General features: G+C 32.3%; 1 protein-coding gene across 2 annotated transcripts in view; it reads left to right on the forward strand.

Moving 5' to 3' along the window:
* Nucleotides 1–1148: 1148 nt before the first annotated feature.
* LOC143253641 (uncharacterized) overlaps nt 1149–18832 on the forward strand; it is a 33678-nt gene continuing 15994 nt past the window's right edge. Inside the window, exons 1-2 of one of the 2 annotated variants that reach the window (XR_013029753.1) lie at nt 1149–1711; nt 12238–12364. Coding sequence is in view for 1 of the 2 variants with exons in the window: in XM_076507825.1 (XP_076363940.1) it covers nt 1476–1711 (236 nt within the window). In the remaining variant the exon portion in view is untranslated. The remainder of the gene's footprint in view (nt 1712–12237; nt 12365–18832) is intronic. The other variant, XM_076507825.1, reaches the window with a different exon arrangement.

An 18832-nucleotide genomic window follows, 5' to 3' on the forward strand; every position in this document is an offset into this window, starting at 1 on the left:
TATGAATAATAGGTTTCATCCTTTAACATGCTGTGAAACACCGAAATATTATTATAGACTGAAGAAATCTGATGTCCTACAATTTCTTGCTGGATAAATCTGATACAAGACCAAAGTAGTTTTTCCTTCCTAACTTTGTGGGATTTTAAGATGAAATGATTCCCCGACAAGTATCATGTAACAGCGTTGGATTCATGGGCAATTCATGGGGGAAATCTTCCTAGTGCAAATAAATGTCCGTATCTGCAGTAGAGTATTTTGCATTGTGTCCAATTTTAGTTTACCCCCCCTCCAATGTAAAGGTCTGAATTGAACGCTGATAAAACAGGTTAACATACAATAACAACAAATTATTTCATGAAATAAAGGAAGTGACTTATAACAGATAACTAAATTAACTTTATTGTTGTGAAATGAAAAAAAAATTGACAAAGTTGATAAATATAAAAACAATCTTCATTATATAAGAGACAGAAAACACACCAGTTTACCTCCTTGTACACGTGAAAGGATATATGCTTCTACTAGGCTGTGTTGATCCCACAGCTTTCTCTCTATCTCCTAAAAGAAAGACTTTTGGGAAAATAGTTTAATAATTCCAAACTGAAAAATTGCAAATCCATAATTATCGCTAAATTTCACGAAGTTTACAAAAACAATAATACTGTAAAAACACCTTTAACGTAAAACATGCATGAAAATTTTACTTGACATCGCAAAATACAATGTGCACGAACACATTCGCAGAAACGAAAAACGGAACCAAGGAAAGGAAAGAAACAAAATTATTTATTGTTTATTTTGTAAAAGGACAGAATAATGTAAAAAAAAAACCCAAAAGCAATAAATATAAATAACGAAAACAATATTTGTCGAATTACCATTTAACAGTGACTGCCTATCAATTGTAGACTATAATAATTTATAGTGATGTTTTGCTGATTCCTTGGGGTAAAAAGGGCAGCACAAGAAAACAGTACGTCACATGGCGATAAAATAAGAGTAAAAAATGAAACAAAATTATACACTGAATTCAACCTCATTGGATCAAAAACACAGCGAAATGAGTCATTCACTTAAACAATAAATAAAAATAATACTTACATAGAGAAATATAAAACACGAAATTTTAAAGAAACTTTACTATCAAATGAAAAACTTCAAACAAGAAACTAAAATAATCTACTTCTCTCTTATATGCTTGGCCTGGCATGGCCTAGCGCGTAAGGCGTGCGACTCGTAATCCAAGGTCGCGGGTTCGCGCCCGCGTCGCGCCAAACATGCTCGCAGCTGGCTACATGTTGGAGAGAGCATCCTTATTGACTGAATGCCCTCGCTTGTGTGGAAATTACTGGATTTTTCAGCAGGACAACGTTAAAATCCACAATGCCCGCAGGACAAAGGGCTTTTCGTGGCGAATAACGTGATTCTTTTGGACTATCCAGCGTGTTCGCTCGAACTGAGCCCCATTGAAAATGTTTAGGGGTGGATGGCAAGAGAAGTCTATAGAAATGGACGTCAATTCCAAACAGTGCATGATCTTCGTGAAGCCATCTTCACCATTTGGAATAACATTCCAGCTAGCCATCTGCAAACGCTTATATCAACCATGCCAAATTGATTGTGTGAAGTTATTCGCAGTGACATCCGTGCAACTCACTACTGAGACCTCTTATTGGGCATTTCCTATCCTGTTTAGGACTTCTTTTTGGTATAATCTTAAACTTTTGACCAGCTAGTATTTAGGCTAATTTCATAGTGTTAACTTTTTTCCCTATTAAATGCTGAAAATGTTTTTAATTTTATTTTCCGTTTTCTTATTTTCATCTTTCAAAGCTCTACTCAAATAAATGGTTGGGTCTAACAATACAAAATACATATTTTTTCTTTATGTTCATTGGCCTTACAATTTTGGCAAGCAATAAGTATGAAAACAACAACTTTTAAATCCCTTCTCTTTTGCACGACACACATACTTAGGAAAACTAAACACCTCATTATAAAAAAAACAACAACATACAAAGCGAGATAAATATACACATTATACAAAATAATAATGAAACTAACACCAAAGAAAAGAAAACAAAATAAGCAGCTGCTAGGTCCATGTTACTTATATACACTCATGTGTAAAAAGGGCTCTGGCATCTTGAAGATCAGAATGAGAATGGACATTCTAACTTTAAAAAGCTCTCTACTTGGCATCTTCATAGCTGGTAGAACAGAAAGGATTCACTAGACCACTGTATCAAGTAAGGAATCTGGTTTGTTAAAGAAAGAGAGGTTAGTTGTGTTCAGAATTTGACTTTAAATACTAAAAGTTCAGATTCAAATGCAATAATTAATTTTTAATTGATCAGAGGTTTCACTGTGTGCCTGGATTAAAATGAATAGTCACATTTTGTCATGGTTATGAATTAGATTCAAATGGATAGCACTGGGGGCACTCCCATGTGTGAGCCCAGAGTTGTTCACTTTTACCAATAGGTAAGATTACCTATAGACAGAACCTGAGCCCAGAGGAAGAAATAAAATCATGGTTACTTTGGTCCTATAAAATTGAACTGACTCAGTTTAAGCTTCATTAATCACACCTTTGACTATTAGCCCTCTCTTATGCTTTTACTGTCTTTCCTTATGGATTTCCTCTCATTTCAAGTTATTTAACAATTACTGTACAAACTACAGATCTTCAACATGTGGGTGGTACCTTCTATCTCTCCCCCTTACACTTACAGCCAGCATTCTTATGCTTGAAACTATATTTGATAATAGAATGGCATTACTAAAATATTTAGTAAAACTATTTTTTATTAAAATTATTACAATCTACATGACTAAAAATATTAGTACCACAACCATTCAAACATCTACTCAGAAAGAAAATGTTGATTCTCTCACCAATTGTAGATCTGGCCTATCTTCTACAAAGATCAATGAAAAATGTAGTGAGTGTTCAGTGATACACTTCACAGAATTTTCACCACTCTAGTAAATTAACTAGATTATTTGAACAAAACATTATTTATATCACAAAATTCATCTTATACCTTGGAAAACAAGGTGTCACAATTGTTTCAATCATGATATTATCCTTACTGTTGGTAAGCCTATGATGTAGCATTTACAATTTATTTTAGTATTACACAGTGGACAGAAAAGTAAGGAATATTATTTCCTTTGAACCAGCAGGTGATTGTATAAAGTGACTATACACAGTGCATAAATGGTGTTTTGCATTCCTATTCAGGGCTTGAAATAGAGGGTGACTTCATCCTTTTGATCAACCATTTTTCAACTATTTGATCATTTTAGTTGTGATGATCAACCCATATTTATCAATAAAAATTCTCATGTTAATGTTTTATCTGCCAGTTGGAGCTGGTAGTCACTTATTAAAGACCACAATAAAGGTGTCTGCAGCCTTTTCTTCCTCATCAAACAGGTCAAGTTGACTAAAGATAGTGCTTTTGTCTTCCTCTAACTGATTAGTTTCCTTTTTCATACTCATGCTTATGGTAGTGCACCAAGAGATAATAATGATGCATGGACACAGCGTAATAACATGTTCCATGCACTTGTGTATATCTCATGTCAAATGTAGTTCATATGTCAGGGAACCAACTTGTCAGAATCCTAGTTCTTTAATAATCCAGTGATTAAGTGTGGTTATGGTACATACCAAGCAGCTGCATGGAAGTACCACAACCATACTTAGTCACTGTATTGGAACATTTATCCTTTCACCATCCATTTATAGTAGTTCTATAATCTTACAACCTCCCTGAGTTATGGGGCAAATTAGAATGTGTTGACTGTTGTTGATATTATCCACTGCACATACTTTTGAAGAAACTAGTATACACCATGTTCACAGTAAGTGAAACTTCCCATTTTAATATAAGGAATTTGAGACATATTTCATTGCTCTATAAGCCTTCATAACATGTGTAAAGTTGGCTCTGTTAAAATTAACAAGCTTTGCAAGTATTTACCTAGCAGTTTATACTACCTACTTTACAAATCATCAGACTAGAGATGGTAACTTGAAATATGAATATAATAAACTGCACACAATATTTTGCATAACACATAGTTGTTGAAGTTGGTTCCTTGGTCCCTGTGAAATTCTTCTGGTGCTCCAAGTCACGCTACTCAGTTATTGAGTAACACATCCACAACAATCTGTGCTAGCACAATAACCAAGGAGTACACTTCAGCCCACTTTATGAAATTGTTAACAACTACATATTGATATCCTTATATGGCTTCCAGAGGGGTACCCATAATATCCATGGCTATTATATGCACAAGAAGCTCAATAATTTGCTTTGGAATTTACCCTATTTCAGCTAGTTTTCCACTTGGTGGCCAACTCCATTCAGCATTTACACCACTGAATATCAGAACAGGTGCCCTCCTGTCGTTGTGGTGTTGTGAGAAGCCTGGAATCTTTCTCACTGTGTAGTTTTGAGGATCACTAGCTGGAGCATTGCCAATGGAACATCGCACCATGTTGCATTTACAACTGCTTCATGCATCCATGCTATGTTTCTCTACTAGTGCTGGCATGTACTAATCCTAGAACTATTGAAGCACAAGCTTTGATATGTATCCTTTTGGAGTCCTATATTTTATGATTGGCTTTTAATATGGGTGAAATTGATAAGGTTCCACTTTTAAAATATGCCAAGGATCATGACAATCCAAAAATGAACAAGATTACATTGTTCAGTAAGACAGCCCATCTATGTTAACATGTTTGGGTCCAGGTGATGAACTCTGACAAAGACATATTCTTCCAATATCTTTTTAACATGATATTATCCTTTTTATACTTTTAATGTTAAATAACCTCTTCAGCAAAACATGACACACCAATAAAGTGAACCTCCTACCATACAAATGCCAGTGAAACTGCTTTACGAATACAAACAAAGCAAGCATCTTTATCTGTATTATGCAGTATTTGCATTTGAAAGCTGATAGTATATGATTAGTGTATATGAGTATTCATTCCTCTCGGTCCTGCAACTGTGATAACATGCTTCAAACTCTATGTTTGCAGGCATTAGGGTAAAGAAGAAACTCTCAGTTTTGACAGGGATAGTTCAGCACTAGAATATGTACTAAAGCAAACTGAAGAACAAGGAAACTCTTGACTTCTCATTTCATCACACATCAAGACCAATCCCTCACCATGGCTATTTTATTTGAATCCATCAAGATTCCCTCTCTCCACACAATGTGATCAAGAAATTCTTCTTTTATTCATCTTTACAAACACTTTCACTTTCAGTCCTGCTTGTTACTTGCACTAGAATACTATTACAAGGTTCTCAGATGCTGGTGTAAAAGTTTAACCAAACACTAAAAATTCGTAAGTATAAGTGAGACATATCTGCCATTACACTCTCTGAAGTGTAAGCTTCATCAGCTGCTTAAAAGTAGTCTGTGTACTACACAGACTAAATGGTATTACAAAGAAGTTAGATAGACCATTTCCTGTGCTAAATGCGGTATTCTCCTTACCTTCTTTGCCTAGTTTGACTATACAAGATCTAAATATCAGATTCTAAGTTGTTAAACTGGGGAGCTTTCCAATATGTCCAGATGTTCATCCATCTTTGATAGAGGGAAGATATCACTAGGAGTTACCATGTTCACTCACCAGAAATCCAAATAGAATTTGTGGGTGTTTCTTCCTTTTTGGCAATCACTACTAGAGACAATCAAATGCATTAAAAAAGGTGTATGTCTGTGTCCTGCATTATCTGCTTTATTTCAGTGCTAGCCACCTCTCTAGTGCACCATAGTGGTACATAGGTACTCTTTTTTTTTTAAGCTATTTGACCATCTTGACCCACAATATAATGCCATATTCACTCCACAAGTTACAAAATTGTTTTCCATTTTTCTGTTCCACATTTCTGCCACTGTTGTCAACCAACACCACCAGGTGTGTTGGTAACCTTATGTATCCTATTGGATGTATTGTAACTCTTATGTTACCTTTTAGATAGATTATCCCCACTTAGTTTACTGCACCTATGACCATTCTAGTGTTTAGGTAGAGAGCCAATCCATAAAACAAAGCAATTTTGGGTCTTCATCTTTTTTTTGGGTAGATAATTACTTGAGCTAATTCTGCTTGCTTTTTGGATGAAACAGTTTACCTCATGTATGACTTCTATAACTATGTGACAAAGCATTGATACATTAGACTTAAGATCAGAAACAACCAAGTTTGTTCTGTGGTTGGCATCTCATAGACTAAGGTTGAGCTTCACATTTCCTGTAATATATAGTCATAGGTCATAGTGGTGGTCTCACATGGGAGGTTGAATGATTGCAAGGTCCAACAACTGTGTGATAAAATATTATGTAGGAGGACCTATATAACCTTGTCCACTCATTGGATACCACTGTAGTTTCCTCATCCTGTTTAGGTGATTGGTTGTTAAACTTCAATTGGGTTTAGCCTACCATAGTTGAGATGCCTGAACTACATCCTCCACTGGTGGAATTTCTAATGCCACTGATGTTGCAGGCTTTTTCCTTCTGATGGCCAGCTAGAAGTTAGAGATTTCATGATAGTGCCTGTTTTCTTCACTTTCAAATGCTGTCGCATAATGTAATTTAGTAGACTCTTAATGAAATTATTGATCAGTATGTCCTCCCAAACTAAAGTGGCCATTGTTGGATATGCCTTCATGTGCAGTCAGTGCAGATCATTTAAGTAGGTTGTTTAGGAAGTTGTTTTAACTGTTGAGATGTAATTTTTCGACAAAACTCTTTTCTTTAACTGTTTAAGATGTAGTAATTTTGTAGAACTGTTCTTTTTAAACTATTCAGGTGTAGTACTTTTGTAGAATTGTTCCAGATAAACAGGTGAGTTGTGGTACTTTCAAAGAAGATTTCTATTTAAACCGTTTAGATGTAATACTTTTATGGATCTGTTTGAAAATTATTGAGTTGCGAAACTTTTATGAAATTGTTCTGTTTAAAATGTTAAGTGATAATATTTTTATAGAAATCTTCTATTTGAAATTTTGAGATGAAATATTTTGAAAAATCTGTTCTATTGAAACTGCTGAGGTGTAGTGCTTTCCGAAATATGTTTTATTTAAACCGTGAAGATTTTGTTCTTTCCCTGAACTGTTCTAGATGAGCGATTGAACTGTGGAAGGTTCATAGAACTGTTCTAGATAAACGTTTGAACTGTATAGGTTTCATAGAACTGTTATATTTAAACTGTTGAAATGTATTTTTTTATAAGAACTGTTCTATTGAAACTTTTGAGGTGTAGTTGTTTCAGAGAACTGTTCTGTTTAAACCGTTAAGATGTTGCAATTTTACAGAATGATTCTGTTTAATTTGTTGAAATTTAGATTTTAGTAGAACTGTTCTATTGAAACTGATCAGTTGTAGTTGTTTCTCAGAATTGTTCTTTTTAAATCATTAGGGTGTATTAATTCTTGTAATATGCTATTTAAATAGTTAAGATGTAGTACTCAGTACTTTTTTTAGAAATGTTCTGTTTAAACCGTTAAGATGTTGTACGTTCATAGAACTGTTATAGTTAAACCGTTATAATGTTTAATTTTATAAAACGGTTCTGTTGAATTTGTTGAAATTTAGTTTTTGACAGAACTGTTGTATTTAACAGTTAAGATGTTGTACCTTCATAGAACATTTCTATTCAAATTGTGGAACTGTTTAAACATTATTGAGTTGTATTACTTTCCTAAAATTGTTCTGTTTAAATTGTTAGGTGTAATACTTTTATAGAAATCTAATATTTGAAATTTTGAGATGGAATATTTTGATAAAACTGTTTTATTAAAACTTCTTAGGTGTAGTACTTTTATAGAACTGTTCCTTTTCGAGTGTTGAGGTGTAGTCCTTTCCTAAATATGTTTTATTTAAACCGTTAAGATGTTGTACTTTCATAGAACTGTTCTAGATAAACGTTTGTACTGTAGAAGTTTCATTGAACTGTTCTAGATAAACGTTTGAACTTTAAATGTTTCATAGAACTGTTCTATTTAAACTGTTGAGATGTAATTTATCGATAGAACTGTTCTATTTAACCGTTTAAGATGTAGCACTTTTGTAGAAGTGTTCTTTTTAAACTATTTAGGTGTAGTACTTTCATAGAACTGTTCCAGATAAACAGTTGAGGTGTGGTACTTTCATAGATGTTTTCTATTTAAACCGTTTAAGTGTATTACTTTTCTAGAACTTATCTCTTTATACTGTTGAGGTGTAATTTTTTCGTAGATTAGTTCTATTTAAACCGTAAAGATATGGTACTTTAATAGAACTGTTTCTTTTAGATTTAGTGTGTTGAGGTGTAGTACTTTCATGAAAATGTTCTATTTAAACCATTAAGATAGTGTACTTTCTTAGAATTCTTCTAGATCAACTATTGAACTGTAGGAGTTTTATGGAACTATTCTACATAAACTGTTGAGATGTAATTTTTAACAGAACTTTTCTATTGAAACTGTTGAGGTGTAGTTGTTTCCGAGAACTGTTCTGTTTAAACCATTAGAGTTTATTACTTTCATAGAAATGTTCTATTTAAACCGTTAAGGCATTCTATGTTCATAGAACTCTTCTGATTAAATCGTTAAGATGTTGCAAACTTATAGGACGATTCTGTTTAATTTGTTGAAATTTAGTTTTTGGTAGATCTGTTCTATTGAAACTGATTAGGTGAAGTTCTTTCTCAGAATTGTTGTTTTCCAACCATCAGGGTGTATGAATTTTTGAAATGTGCTGTTTAAACAGTTGAGATGTAGTACTCAGTACTTTTATAGAAGAGTTTTATTTAAACCGTTAAAATGTTGTTCGTTCATAGAACTGTTATAATTAAACCATTATAATGTTTAATTTTATAAAACGGTTCTGTTGAATTTGTAGAAATTTAGTTTTTGACAGAACTGTTGTATTTAACCATTAAGATGTTGTACCTTCATAGAACATTTCTATTCAAATGGTCAACTGTTTTAAAATTATTGAGTTGTGTTACTTTCCTAAAATTTTTCTGTTTAAACTGTTAAGGGGTACTACTTTTATAGAAATCTGCTATTTGAAATTTTGAGATGTAATATTTTGATAAAACTGTTCTATTGAAAGTACTGACATGTAGTACGTGTGTTGATTAAGGTTAGTAGATACTAACCTATACATTTGACCATTAAAATTCACTAGTATTTACAGTATTTCTCAGTTTGAGTTTTCTTCCAGGTTCAGTATTGGCTTGGCGTGACTTAGAGAGGTTCACCACATTTGTTCCTTTTCACCTCAATAGGTGTACAGCATACATTTTCAAGCATGTTTTAACTGATCCTTATATTAATATAGTGTTTGTAAAATACATAAAAAAATATGTGTGCTTATACAAATGTTTCATTCTGCTTGTATGAATATAACCTCACAAAACAGTGGCTCAACAAGTTTATGTTTGATGCAATGACAAAGCTACTGACCATGAATTTAATTTACTACTGATAATTTCATCCATTTGTAAATATCTTAGTTTGATTACATCAAAATATATTGGTACACTCTCACTGAAAAACATGTAGTATGAGTTTCTTTATTACTATCATCTTTTCATGAAAAATCACTTCCAGCCAATTGCTCTTCTCACCAATATTAATAAAAATTACAGATGCTATATGCTTTCAAATAATATTTTGTAAATCAGCAATAACAGTTAACATTGTATCATGAGGTATTAATATCCAAGTCAAGTCTTTTGTTTTCATCCATATTTTGCTCACTGGTTGTTTTTTGTGTAATTGATTCTTTTGTGTAGTTTAACACTCATGAATGAATTTTTCTAATGGTCATATATAAGTGTGATACCACATGTTTATTTATTAACATGCATATGTTGCTGTAGGTATATTTCATTAAACATTGTCGTGTTGTAAGTAAACTTGTCAAAAATTACAACTTTCATTATGTCAACCAGTTTTATTGTTAAATAAATACTTTGATAAACAAATATTCTCTCAGTTTATATTTAGAGATGGGTAATTAATTTTGGCTATTCTCACTTGAGTGTAATGTTCCTCATTTAATATAACAGCTACGAAGTACAATGATTTAGTATTAAGCTATTTTTTAACCCTAATCTGTTATACATGAAAATATATATGCAACAAAATACAAAAGATGTAACAGTTTGAAGGTATTGATACTATTCTTTGGTTTTCTCTCAACAAATGTTTCATAAGACTACAGAAACTAGTGAATTTTTGTTCATGAAAATAAATATTAATTTATGACATTTGTTATAAATCAGAAGAAGAAAGTAAACATATTTTTCAGGTTTTATCAAATTTTATCTTTGTATTTCTAACTAAAACATAGAATGGTTGATGCTTTTTAAGGTTGCATATGATGTATTGATGCTTTTAATTGTGTTAGTCTGTTGATTTTTGAATTAATTAGCTTCTCATGCTTAATTATAATAAAATAGAAAGCATATAATACTAAGCTACTGTAATGTCTAAAGCATTACTTTGCCAGAACTATGTAGACTAGTTTTATTATGAGGATGCACCAGTTATCAAATTGTCACACTAATTCTAGTATGAAACATAAGATCTTTAACACGAATGTTATCAGGGCAATACTTACCATAATTTTAGAATATTCTTGGAAATTATATTACAATTTGAAGATAATAAAACCAGTGGATAGCTAGATATTTAAATGCTGGATTAAATACTTCTGTAGTGAAATCTCATACTATATTGTAATATTATTCATTACTATTTTGTTTATTATACATAATATTATCAAACTGTATATTTGAAATATATTAAGTCTTGATGTCTTTTAAGCACTATTTATTTTTTATCAGTATTCTGGATGGTGATGAGTACCTTTTGGTTTTTGTACAGAAATTCCAAGAGGAATGCAAAGTATTATCATACAAAGTATTATTTCTATAATTGCTCTTGGAAAACCTATGTATGTTTGACAAGCAAACAAGGTGTTTCTTTTAAATTATAGTTGATTACTATTATAAAAAATGCATACAAGATGATTTATTGAAAACATATTGGAAGTAACTGAGCTATTGATATACCTATAGCAGTATGAAAAACATTAAGTTATTAATGTCAGTATTATTATTTAAACAGGTCAGTAGAATTTTTGCACCAAAAAAAAACACTCAAAATTGAAAGATTAAAGCTGTGTTATATTTGTTGTGCATTTTCATGGTTACTGAGTGGATAACAAAAATTATATTTCTCATTATTTTGTGGTAGTTCACGTTGAAAATAAGCATTCAGCAATTTAAATTGGACTTTTCCTAGTGCTTGTGTGTGTGTATATTAAATATTTAATGCTAAGGGGATGACTCCTCCATCTCAAACCCTCCATTTCATTGCATATTTTCCTGTAATAATAAAACACTATACGTTTTTAGTGTGTAATAAGAAAACAGTATAAATTCTTAGGTCAGCATAGCTTGGTGTTTAGGGTGTGGTTTTGTGAATTAAAAATTATAAAACCAATACCCACTGCCACCAAACATGTTTAGCTTTTCATCTATTAGGGCTTTATAACATCATAGTCAGTTGTCACTTTCATTACTTGTTGGTGAAACATTAGCACAAGAGTAGATGCTGCCTGCAGTTGCCTTCCCTTTGGCCAGCAGTTCAACATTACAAGCAGTCGAAAATAGGCTTAGTAGTTTTTTTGTAATTGAGGAACAGATATAATGCAGTAAGGGCAAGCATGTTTGGTAGCAACAGGAATCAAACCTGAAACTTTCACTCATAAGGCAATCCCATTAATCACAGAGCCATACTAGCCCAAAACTGAATGAGTGTGAATTAATCTAAAATAATAATCGGAAATAATATCAGTTTGATTACTTGGATATTTGGAATGATCAAAAATAGTAATAATTGTAAACACCAATTGTGATTAGTCAGTTATTTCTGTGACATATTAGTGAACCAGTTCTTTTATGTAACATCAGTCCAAAATAAATTAATGCTTATAGCTAATTATTTATATTGATTAATCAAATTAAATGCTCAGCTGTGCCTGCATTACAAAAGGAATCCTAGAACATGCAAAGCCAATGCTATGTAATGGAAGTATTTAATATTCAACACGTAACTCAAATAAAGATTTGATGCCATTATGTTCTTAAAGTATCTTTAAATATGACACAGTATTCAACTGTTTTTTCTAAAGGAAGGATCTACTTGGCTGAACTTGCACAGTTACTTTCTGTGGATTTCAGCCACATTGAAGCTAAAGCTAGTGAACTTGCCAAAACAGAGCAAGGAATAAAACTTGTTCTTGGCCAATTAATTAACAGGTATGTCATGTAATATTTAACTTCTATTACCAACTTTTTGTTTTACAGTATTTCTGTATTTCCTCTAGGAAATATCACCCATGTAATTAAATAAAACATGAAAAAATAGTTAAGACACAGTGGTATTATATATTTAGATACAAGTGTTTAGCCATTGATAAAAGCAAACAGGGTGTACATTGCACTTAAATATATAAAATAACAACTTTGTTACATCATTTGGTTAATTTATTTATGGATATTTAACCTCTCATGTTATTGTTTGAAAAAGTGGTAAACTGATTAGTGAGATTGAGTTGAAATGGGAGCTAGATATGGTAGAAATTTGAAAAAATATACGTTTAAGGTTTTGGTCCAAGTGTTTTATAAACAAAATACTGGAAAGTGGTTTTGTAAACTTTTATGGGTTGGTTCATATAGCTATTACATTCAAGGTTAAGATGACACTAGAGAATGTAATAATATATTTATGTAACTTTAATCTTAAATACATATATGTAAGTTAGTGTTTTATAATTCTTATAAACATAACTACAGTTTAAAGACAAGACCTATTAGTCCATCTGGGCCATCCCATCTACTCTACTAAACTCTAAAATAAAACACTGAATTCCATTCCTTATCATTTAAATTTTTATCAAGCCTAAATTGCATCTAACAAATCTGGAGACTACTCATTCTGCCCTATCAGACTGTATTTGTCTCCTAGCTTTACAAAACTCACTAGTAAATATATAAAAATTGGTATATCATAGCTATCAGTTCCCTTTTACAATATGAGACACTCCAATCATATGTAATTTAAGTTATCTTTTTTCAATAGAAAGCATTTTCAGAGATCTTAATTAATCCTTTTACAACAACATTTTTGTACCAGGTATCATCCTGGTGGCATTCCTTTGAACCATTTTCATGATATGATATTCTTTTTTGGAGAAGAAGCCAAAGATTAAACACACCACCCCATATGGAATCCAACCAGTCACCCATACAATGATATAATTTTTTTAAAGCTCATATCCAGTATTATATATATATATTTCTCTAGATACACCTAAAGTCCTATTTACCCTCTCACTAGTAACAGTACGTTGTTTGGATGACAAAATCAATCAGAACACGAAGATCTTTATCCTCCATCACATTGTTAAGGTTATTCAAATCAAATTTTACCAATAATTAAAGTTTTGACATCTGTTATGCATAACCTTGCATTTATTATAATTAAGAGTCATCTGCCATTTATTTGCCCAGCTAACCAAATAATCCAAATCTTTTTGTAAAGCAACAGAATAATCTATTGACCATACCTTCATCTGTCATTGATGTAAGTTAAAAAGAAGAAAAGCCCTAAGACTGATTCCTGAATACCCCACTTGTGAATCCAGTTTGACTTACCATCTTTTATAATAACTCTCTGCTTTTTTCTATCCAACCAGTTTCCTATTCAATGATCCAATATATCACCCAAGCTACAGAGATAATTTTAACAAATCTTTTATGTGGTACCTTATAAAATGCTTTCTGTTAGTACAGATGCACCAAATCCACACCTGCACACTCATCTGGATTAGCAGAAATCTTTCAAAGAATGTTAAAAGTGTAGTTTTAAAAGATTTTCTTTCAGTGAAACCATACTAGCTATCCAGTAAAATTTTAAATTTTGTTAAGTGACTTTGCAAAACATATTTTATTGACTTTCAAAATCATTTTCCAGTCAATGATGGAAGACTAATAGGCCTGTAATTACTAGGACAATTGTTATCACCTTCCTTGAAAAGAATGTTAATATTAACTAACTACCATTTGTCTGGCAATTGCTCACTTTTTAAGGACTTAGCAAAAATAATAGCAAGTGGCTCACGAAAATCTCAACCTTAGGCAAATACTGTCAAGCCCAGGAACTTTATAATTCAAATTTTATATTTCCAGTTTTTCTTAAGTTCAAAATTAATATGATAATTGTGTATCTCTCTAGCAAATGTTTAAGTTGAGGAACCTTTCTTAAATATTCATTAGTTAGTATAGAAGTAAAAATTAAAATCTAATAATCCATTGAGTATTAGCATTTTTGTATCATCCTCTAACATATTGTTTACCCTTATTACATTTAAAGAAATCTTTACTGTTGATATTTAAATTTGCAACCACCATTCTTTTATATATTTTTATTTCCGATTTTCCCATTTGACCAACTCTTATTTTCTTTAATTTTCTGCATTTCCTATCATTGCAATTAGTCTAAATTTCTTTTATTTATAATGTTTTTCTTGCATTTTTCCCTTTATAATCTTCACAAGTCAACCTGGATTTTTTACATGAAGCTAATCACCTTTTATTTATCCTGTAAGAAGCATACCTATCTTTGAATTTTAAGAATTGTTCAACAAATTTTTACACATATGAACCCCCCATATTTGCAGTTAATTATATTGTTAATTCACTTAACATAACTCTTGTTTGATTCATTTATTTTTGTTTTCAATTTGTAACCAAAGTGTCATTTTGTCTTACCTCCATATGCAACAAAACATCAAATCTAATTGAGCAATGATTACTTCTCCAGCCTGTCAGCCATTTCTGTATTATAAGTTAACAATAAATCTAAAATAACATTATTATGATAGGTATAATTGTTTATTATACATAAACAATTGATGAAGAAAACCATCTTAAACAATTTTTGAAATTCTGTCGTCTTTGGGTCATTCCATGCAAACTCACCCAGAAAATAACTTTTCCCAGTTCATGTCATAGTTTTCATGAAAAAAATTCAAGCAATTGTTTTGATTTATTCAGCCATGCAAAATCCTGAAGCTGTACTGCATGGCTGAATAAATCAAAATGAAGTTTTTGCTTGAATTTTTTCAAGGAAGATCTCTGACGTGAACTGAGAAGCCCTAATTGAGTTGGCATCGGATGAACCATTTGTGATTTAACTGACATTTCTCAGTCTATGTACTTAAAATTAAAAACTTCATAATTCTAATTCCAAAAAATACCTCTGCTGCCACTTATAAGTATTACTAAACTACCAGAGTTTCATCTTTGCCCATTTAAAATTTGATCTGATTTTCTTCTCACTTGCTCTAATCTTTTTATACCTCATTCACTTCCCTTGGTGACACCTGTCTTGTATACTCTCGACCTACATCAGTGTGCCCTCTTTTACTGGAAGTGTATATAAGATGTTATTGAGATTAATTTATCACTTTTTCATTTACTAGGTTGGCTTTTCATGAGACCAAGTTGGACCAGTCACCTCCTGTTTCATTTCTTCAGGTAGTCAGTCATGCTTATAAGGCTTTAGGGCTTTCCCCAATTGCCTTTGAATCTGCTCATTCCTTGATGGCTGAAAGGTCTGAGGGCAACTACTTAGTTTTTTCTCCTTTACCTGATATTGGTGTTCTTAGTGGAAGGTTTACCTCTCAGTTATGTCATGGGATATCTATGCCTTGTCCCCCATATTTGTCAGAACAGTGTGCTGTAGCTTACCACCCTTAGAAGAATATATATAGATTCCCAAAGACTTGATTCTGTTCGGATGTTTGGAGATCCAGATTGGACCCTGTGATCATTTTGAACAGATCACAGTTTTCTCAGACTTGTCTGACACTTACTACTATTCTGGGATATTTATCTTCCTTCCAACTTTTGTAGGAAGCTTCTCAGCATTACCCACTTCAGTTTGATGATGAATTATATTCTCATCAATTTTCTCACATTTCTATGTCTTTAGCTGAATACTTGAATCACCCATTGAAGGACATCATGCAAGCTAATATTTGGACTTCTACCAATACATTTCTCTCACATTATTTATACGATCTGGCAATTTTATCTTAAAGTTTCTGCCTCCCCCCCCTGCGTGGCTGTTTTCGCCACATCATAAATTATAAGGATTATAAGGACAGAGATTCCCACTGTCCCTGTCTACTATCTAGCGAAACCACAGCCAAGTGAATGGGCTTGGAGAAATCATCGATGTTGGAGGGTAGATGTTTTTCTATTTGGTTTACCTTGCAGTGTTCAGCTTAGAGAATTGGTTAAAGAATCTTATGCCTTAGCTAGAAATTCAGTTAAATTACAATAGTTATAGGACGCTGCTTTCTGAATGTTACATTCTGTATTCTTAGATACACAATTTAAATAAATAAGCGATACATAACGTATTAGTACCATTGTTATGTGTGATGTTATTCAATAGCATAACTTGTTATGTCTACTAAAAGTGTGCTAAATTTCGTGAAAATACACATAAAATATTAAAAGTCATAGCATGGAAACTGGAATAGTTATTTTGTTGTTACAAGATTAGTGTTATCCACTGAGACCCTCTTTATGTATTGATTCGTTCGTGTTATACAACAGTTATAGGTAACTTTGTATAATATCCACACGTGTAAAAGACCACAGATATACTTATATATATATATATATTGCCATATGCACGTGTAATTATTACACATTGTCGCAAACTTAAGACAGCCTACCTCTGGCTTGTGTAACATTGGCTGTGTTCTAGCTATGTTTCATAATTACTGTACTCTGTTGTACTGCCAACAATAAACTGTTAAATTCAGTACATTTTAGATATCACAAAATAAATAATCACTGGCATAATGAAGTAAGGTTTCTCTAATCAAAGTGATTTCAATATTTATGTTGTCACCACACCACATATATCAACGCACATTCAAACCAACCTATGATAAATATCTTGCCAGATGTAACTCTTGTAGCCAAACTAACAAAAATTGCACCACTCCTCATAAGACAAACCACTTCCTTCAGTTGGCATTACAGAAAAATATGTAAAGACAAATCAAATGAAACAAGGACTGTTCGACTTAAATTCATAACAACCTGATTCATATACCATTCTGAGAGAGATCACAACTCCTTCACTGCACGTTTCAGTAACGTGAATGTTTGTTCGCTCTCCTCATTTTTTCTAAAATACATTCCAACTTCAGTGAGAACTAATAATGTAGCAGTGATCTATGAAAAGTTGGCCACGAATCATCAGTAGTATAACGTAAGACCAAAGAAACTGTGGGTATCTTGCTTGTTTATAAGTTGAGATACGTCTTGTACAGCTATGGTCTTTGTTGTGTCAGTGACCACTCCTTCTATACTCATAATATAATCAAACGATTCTACCACCATGTACACAAGTACGTCATTAACTAGTTTCAACTTAAAACCTGCCACTCTTACTCTCTGAATTACGTGATCAGGTTTTCATCAACTGACTTAAGCATGCAGCCAAACACCAAAATATCTTTAATATACATAAGACATGTCTCCCATTGCAACCACTTCACTGCAAGTTCCAAAGTGGTAAGTGCATTTCAAAAGCTGAATGGCATGATGCAAATTTTATACGAAATATTTTTGAGTGATAAAGCAGTTTTAGGTCTGTTCTTGTCATACAGTATCTGAATTCAAAGTTTAAACTATTGAACCAACATGCTCCTTATAATTTGTCCAGATATTTAAATGTCTATGATAGTTGAAGGCTGTCAACATAAGTTACAATTTTCTCCCATTTACAATTACACTACATTTACAACAAAACCTGGCACAGACTCTTTTTTTCTAATAATCACAATTGTAAATGCCCAATACTATGTGCTCCATACTTTAACATTGACTATATATCAGCACCGGTTTATCCAAATATTCAAGGAAGTCTATTTATTTGTTTTTAGTCAAACACGTGTCAATTGTATCTACCTGATACTGAGTTACTGTTATTTAACCTCAATTGTTATCTGATCTTTCAAATACGTTAGCACATTTATCCAACAAAATCACAGAGTTTCTGTTACAGTGTTAAAACTAGATTTTTTGCACAATTCTTAATCAGGAAATTCAAATATATAAATAATCATAACACATGATGAAGGCAACAAGAGAAATACTGTTAGCTTCAATCACCTCGAATTCATTCACCGTGCAATATGTGAGTGGAAAGTGAATTAACAAACTAACCATACTTTCAGAACTACATTGGGACTTCAGCCTTCCTTGTACAGATTACTGTATGTGCTAGTGTTGCTTGATTTCTGGACAGGAAACAGTACACTTCATCTGTTGATGACTGTATCAATTCATTACTTGGTACCAATGCATTAGACCTCATCTGTAGTAAGTCATAAAACACTACATGTATAAACATAGGTATTGTGATTCCCTCCATATCATACACTAATTCATTCTATACATTCATGACCTTGTCAGCAATGGATGGCTTTCCCATGAAACATCACTTCAGTTCTCACTCTCTCTTGTATTCTCACAGGAACATAATAATCACCACCAAGCCCTTAAAAAGCTAAGTTGGCCAACAAACCTTTAGGTGCAAGCCGTCTTATGAATTTCGCCCAAATATGTAGTGGTCTTAGATTTAACTAGCTTTCTGAAGTTGAAAAAGTAGTAACTGCTGCTTCATGTTGCTTCTAA

The sequence above is a fragment of the Tachypleus tridentatus genome, chromosome 6 (assembly GCF_004210375.1).
Source record: "Tachypleus tridentatus isolate NWPU-2018 chromosome 6, ASM421037v1, whole genome shotgun sequence".
Taxonomy (NCBI): domain Eukaryota; kingdom Metazoa; phylum Arthropoda; class Merostomata; order Xiphosura; family Limulidae; genus Tachypleus; species Tachypleus tridentatus.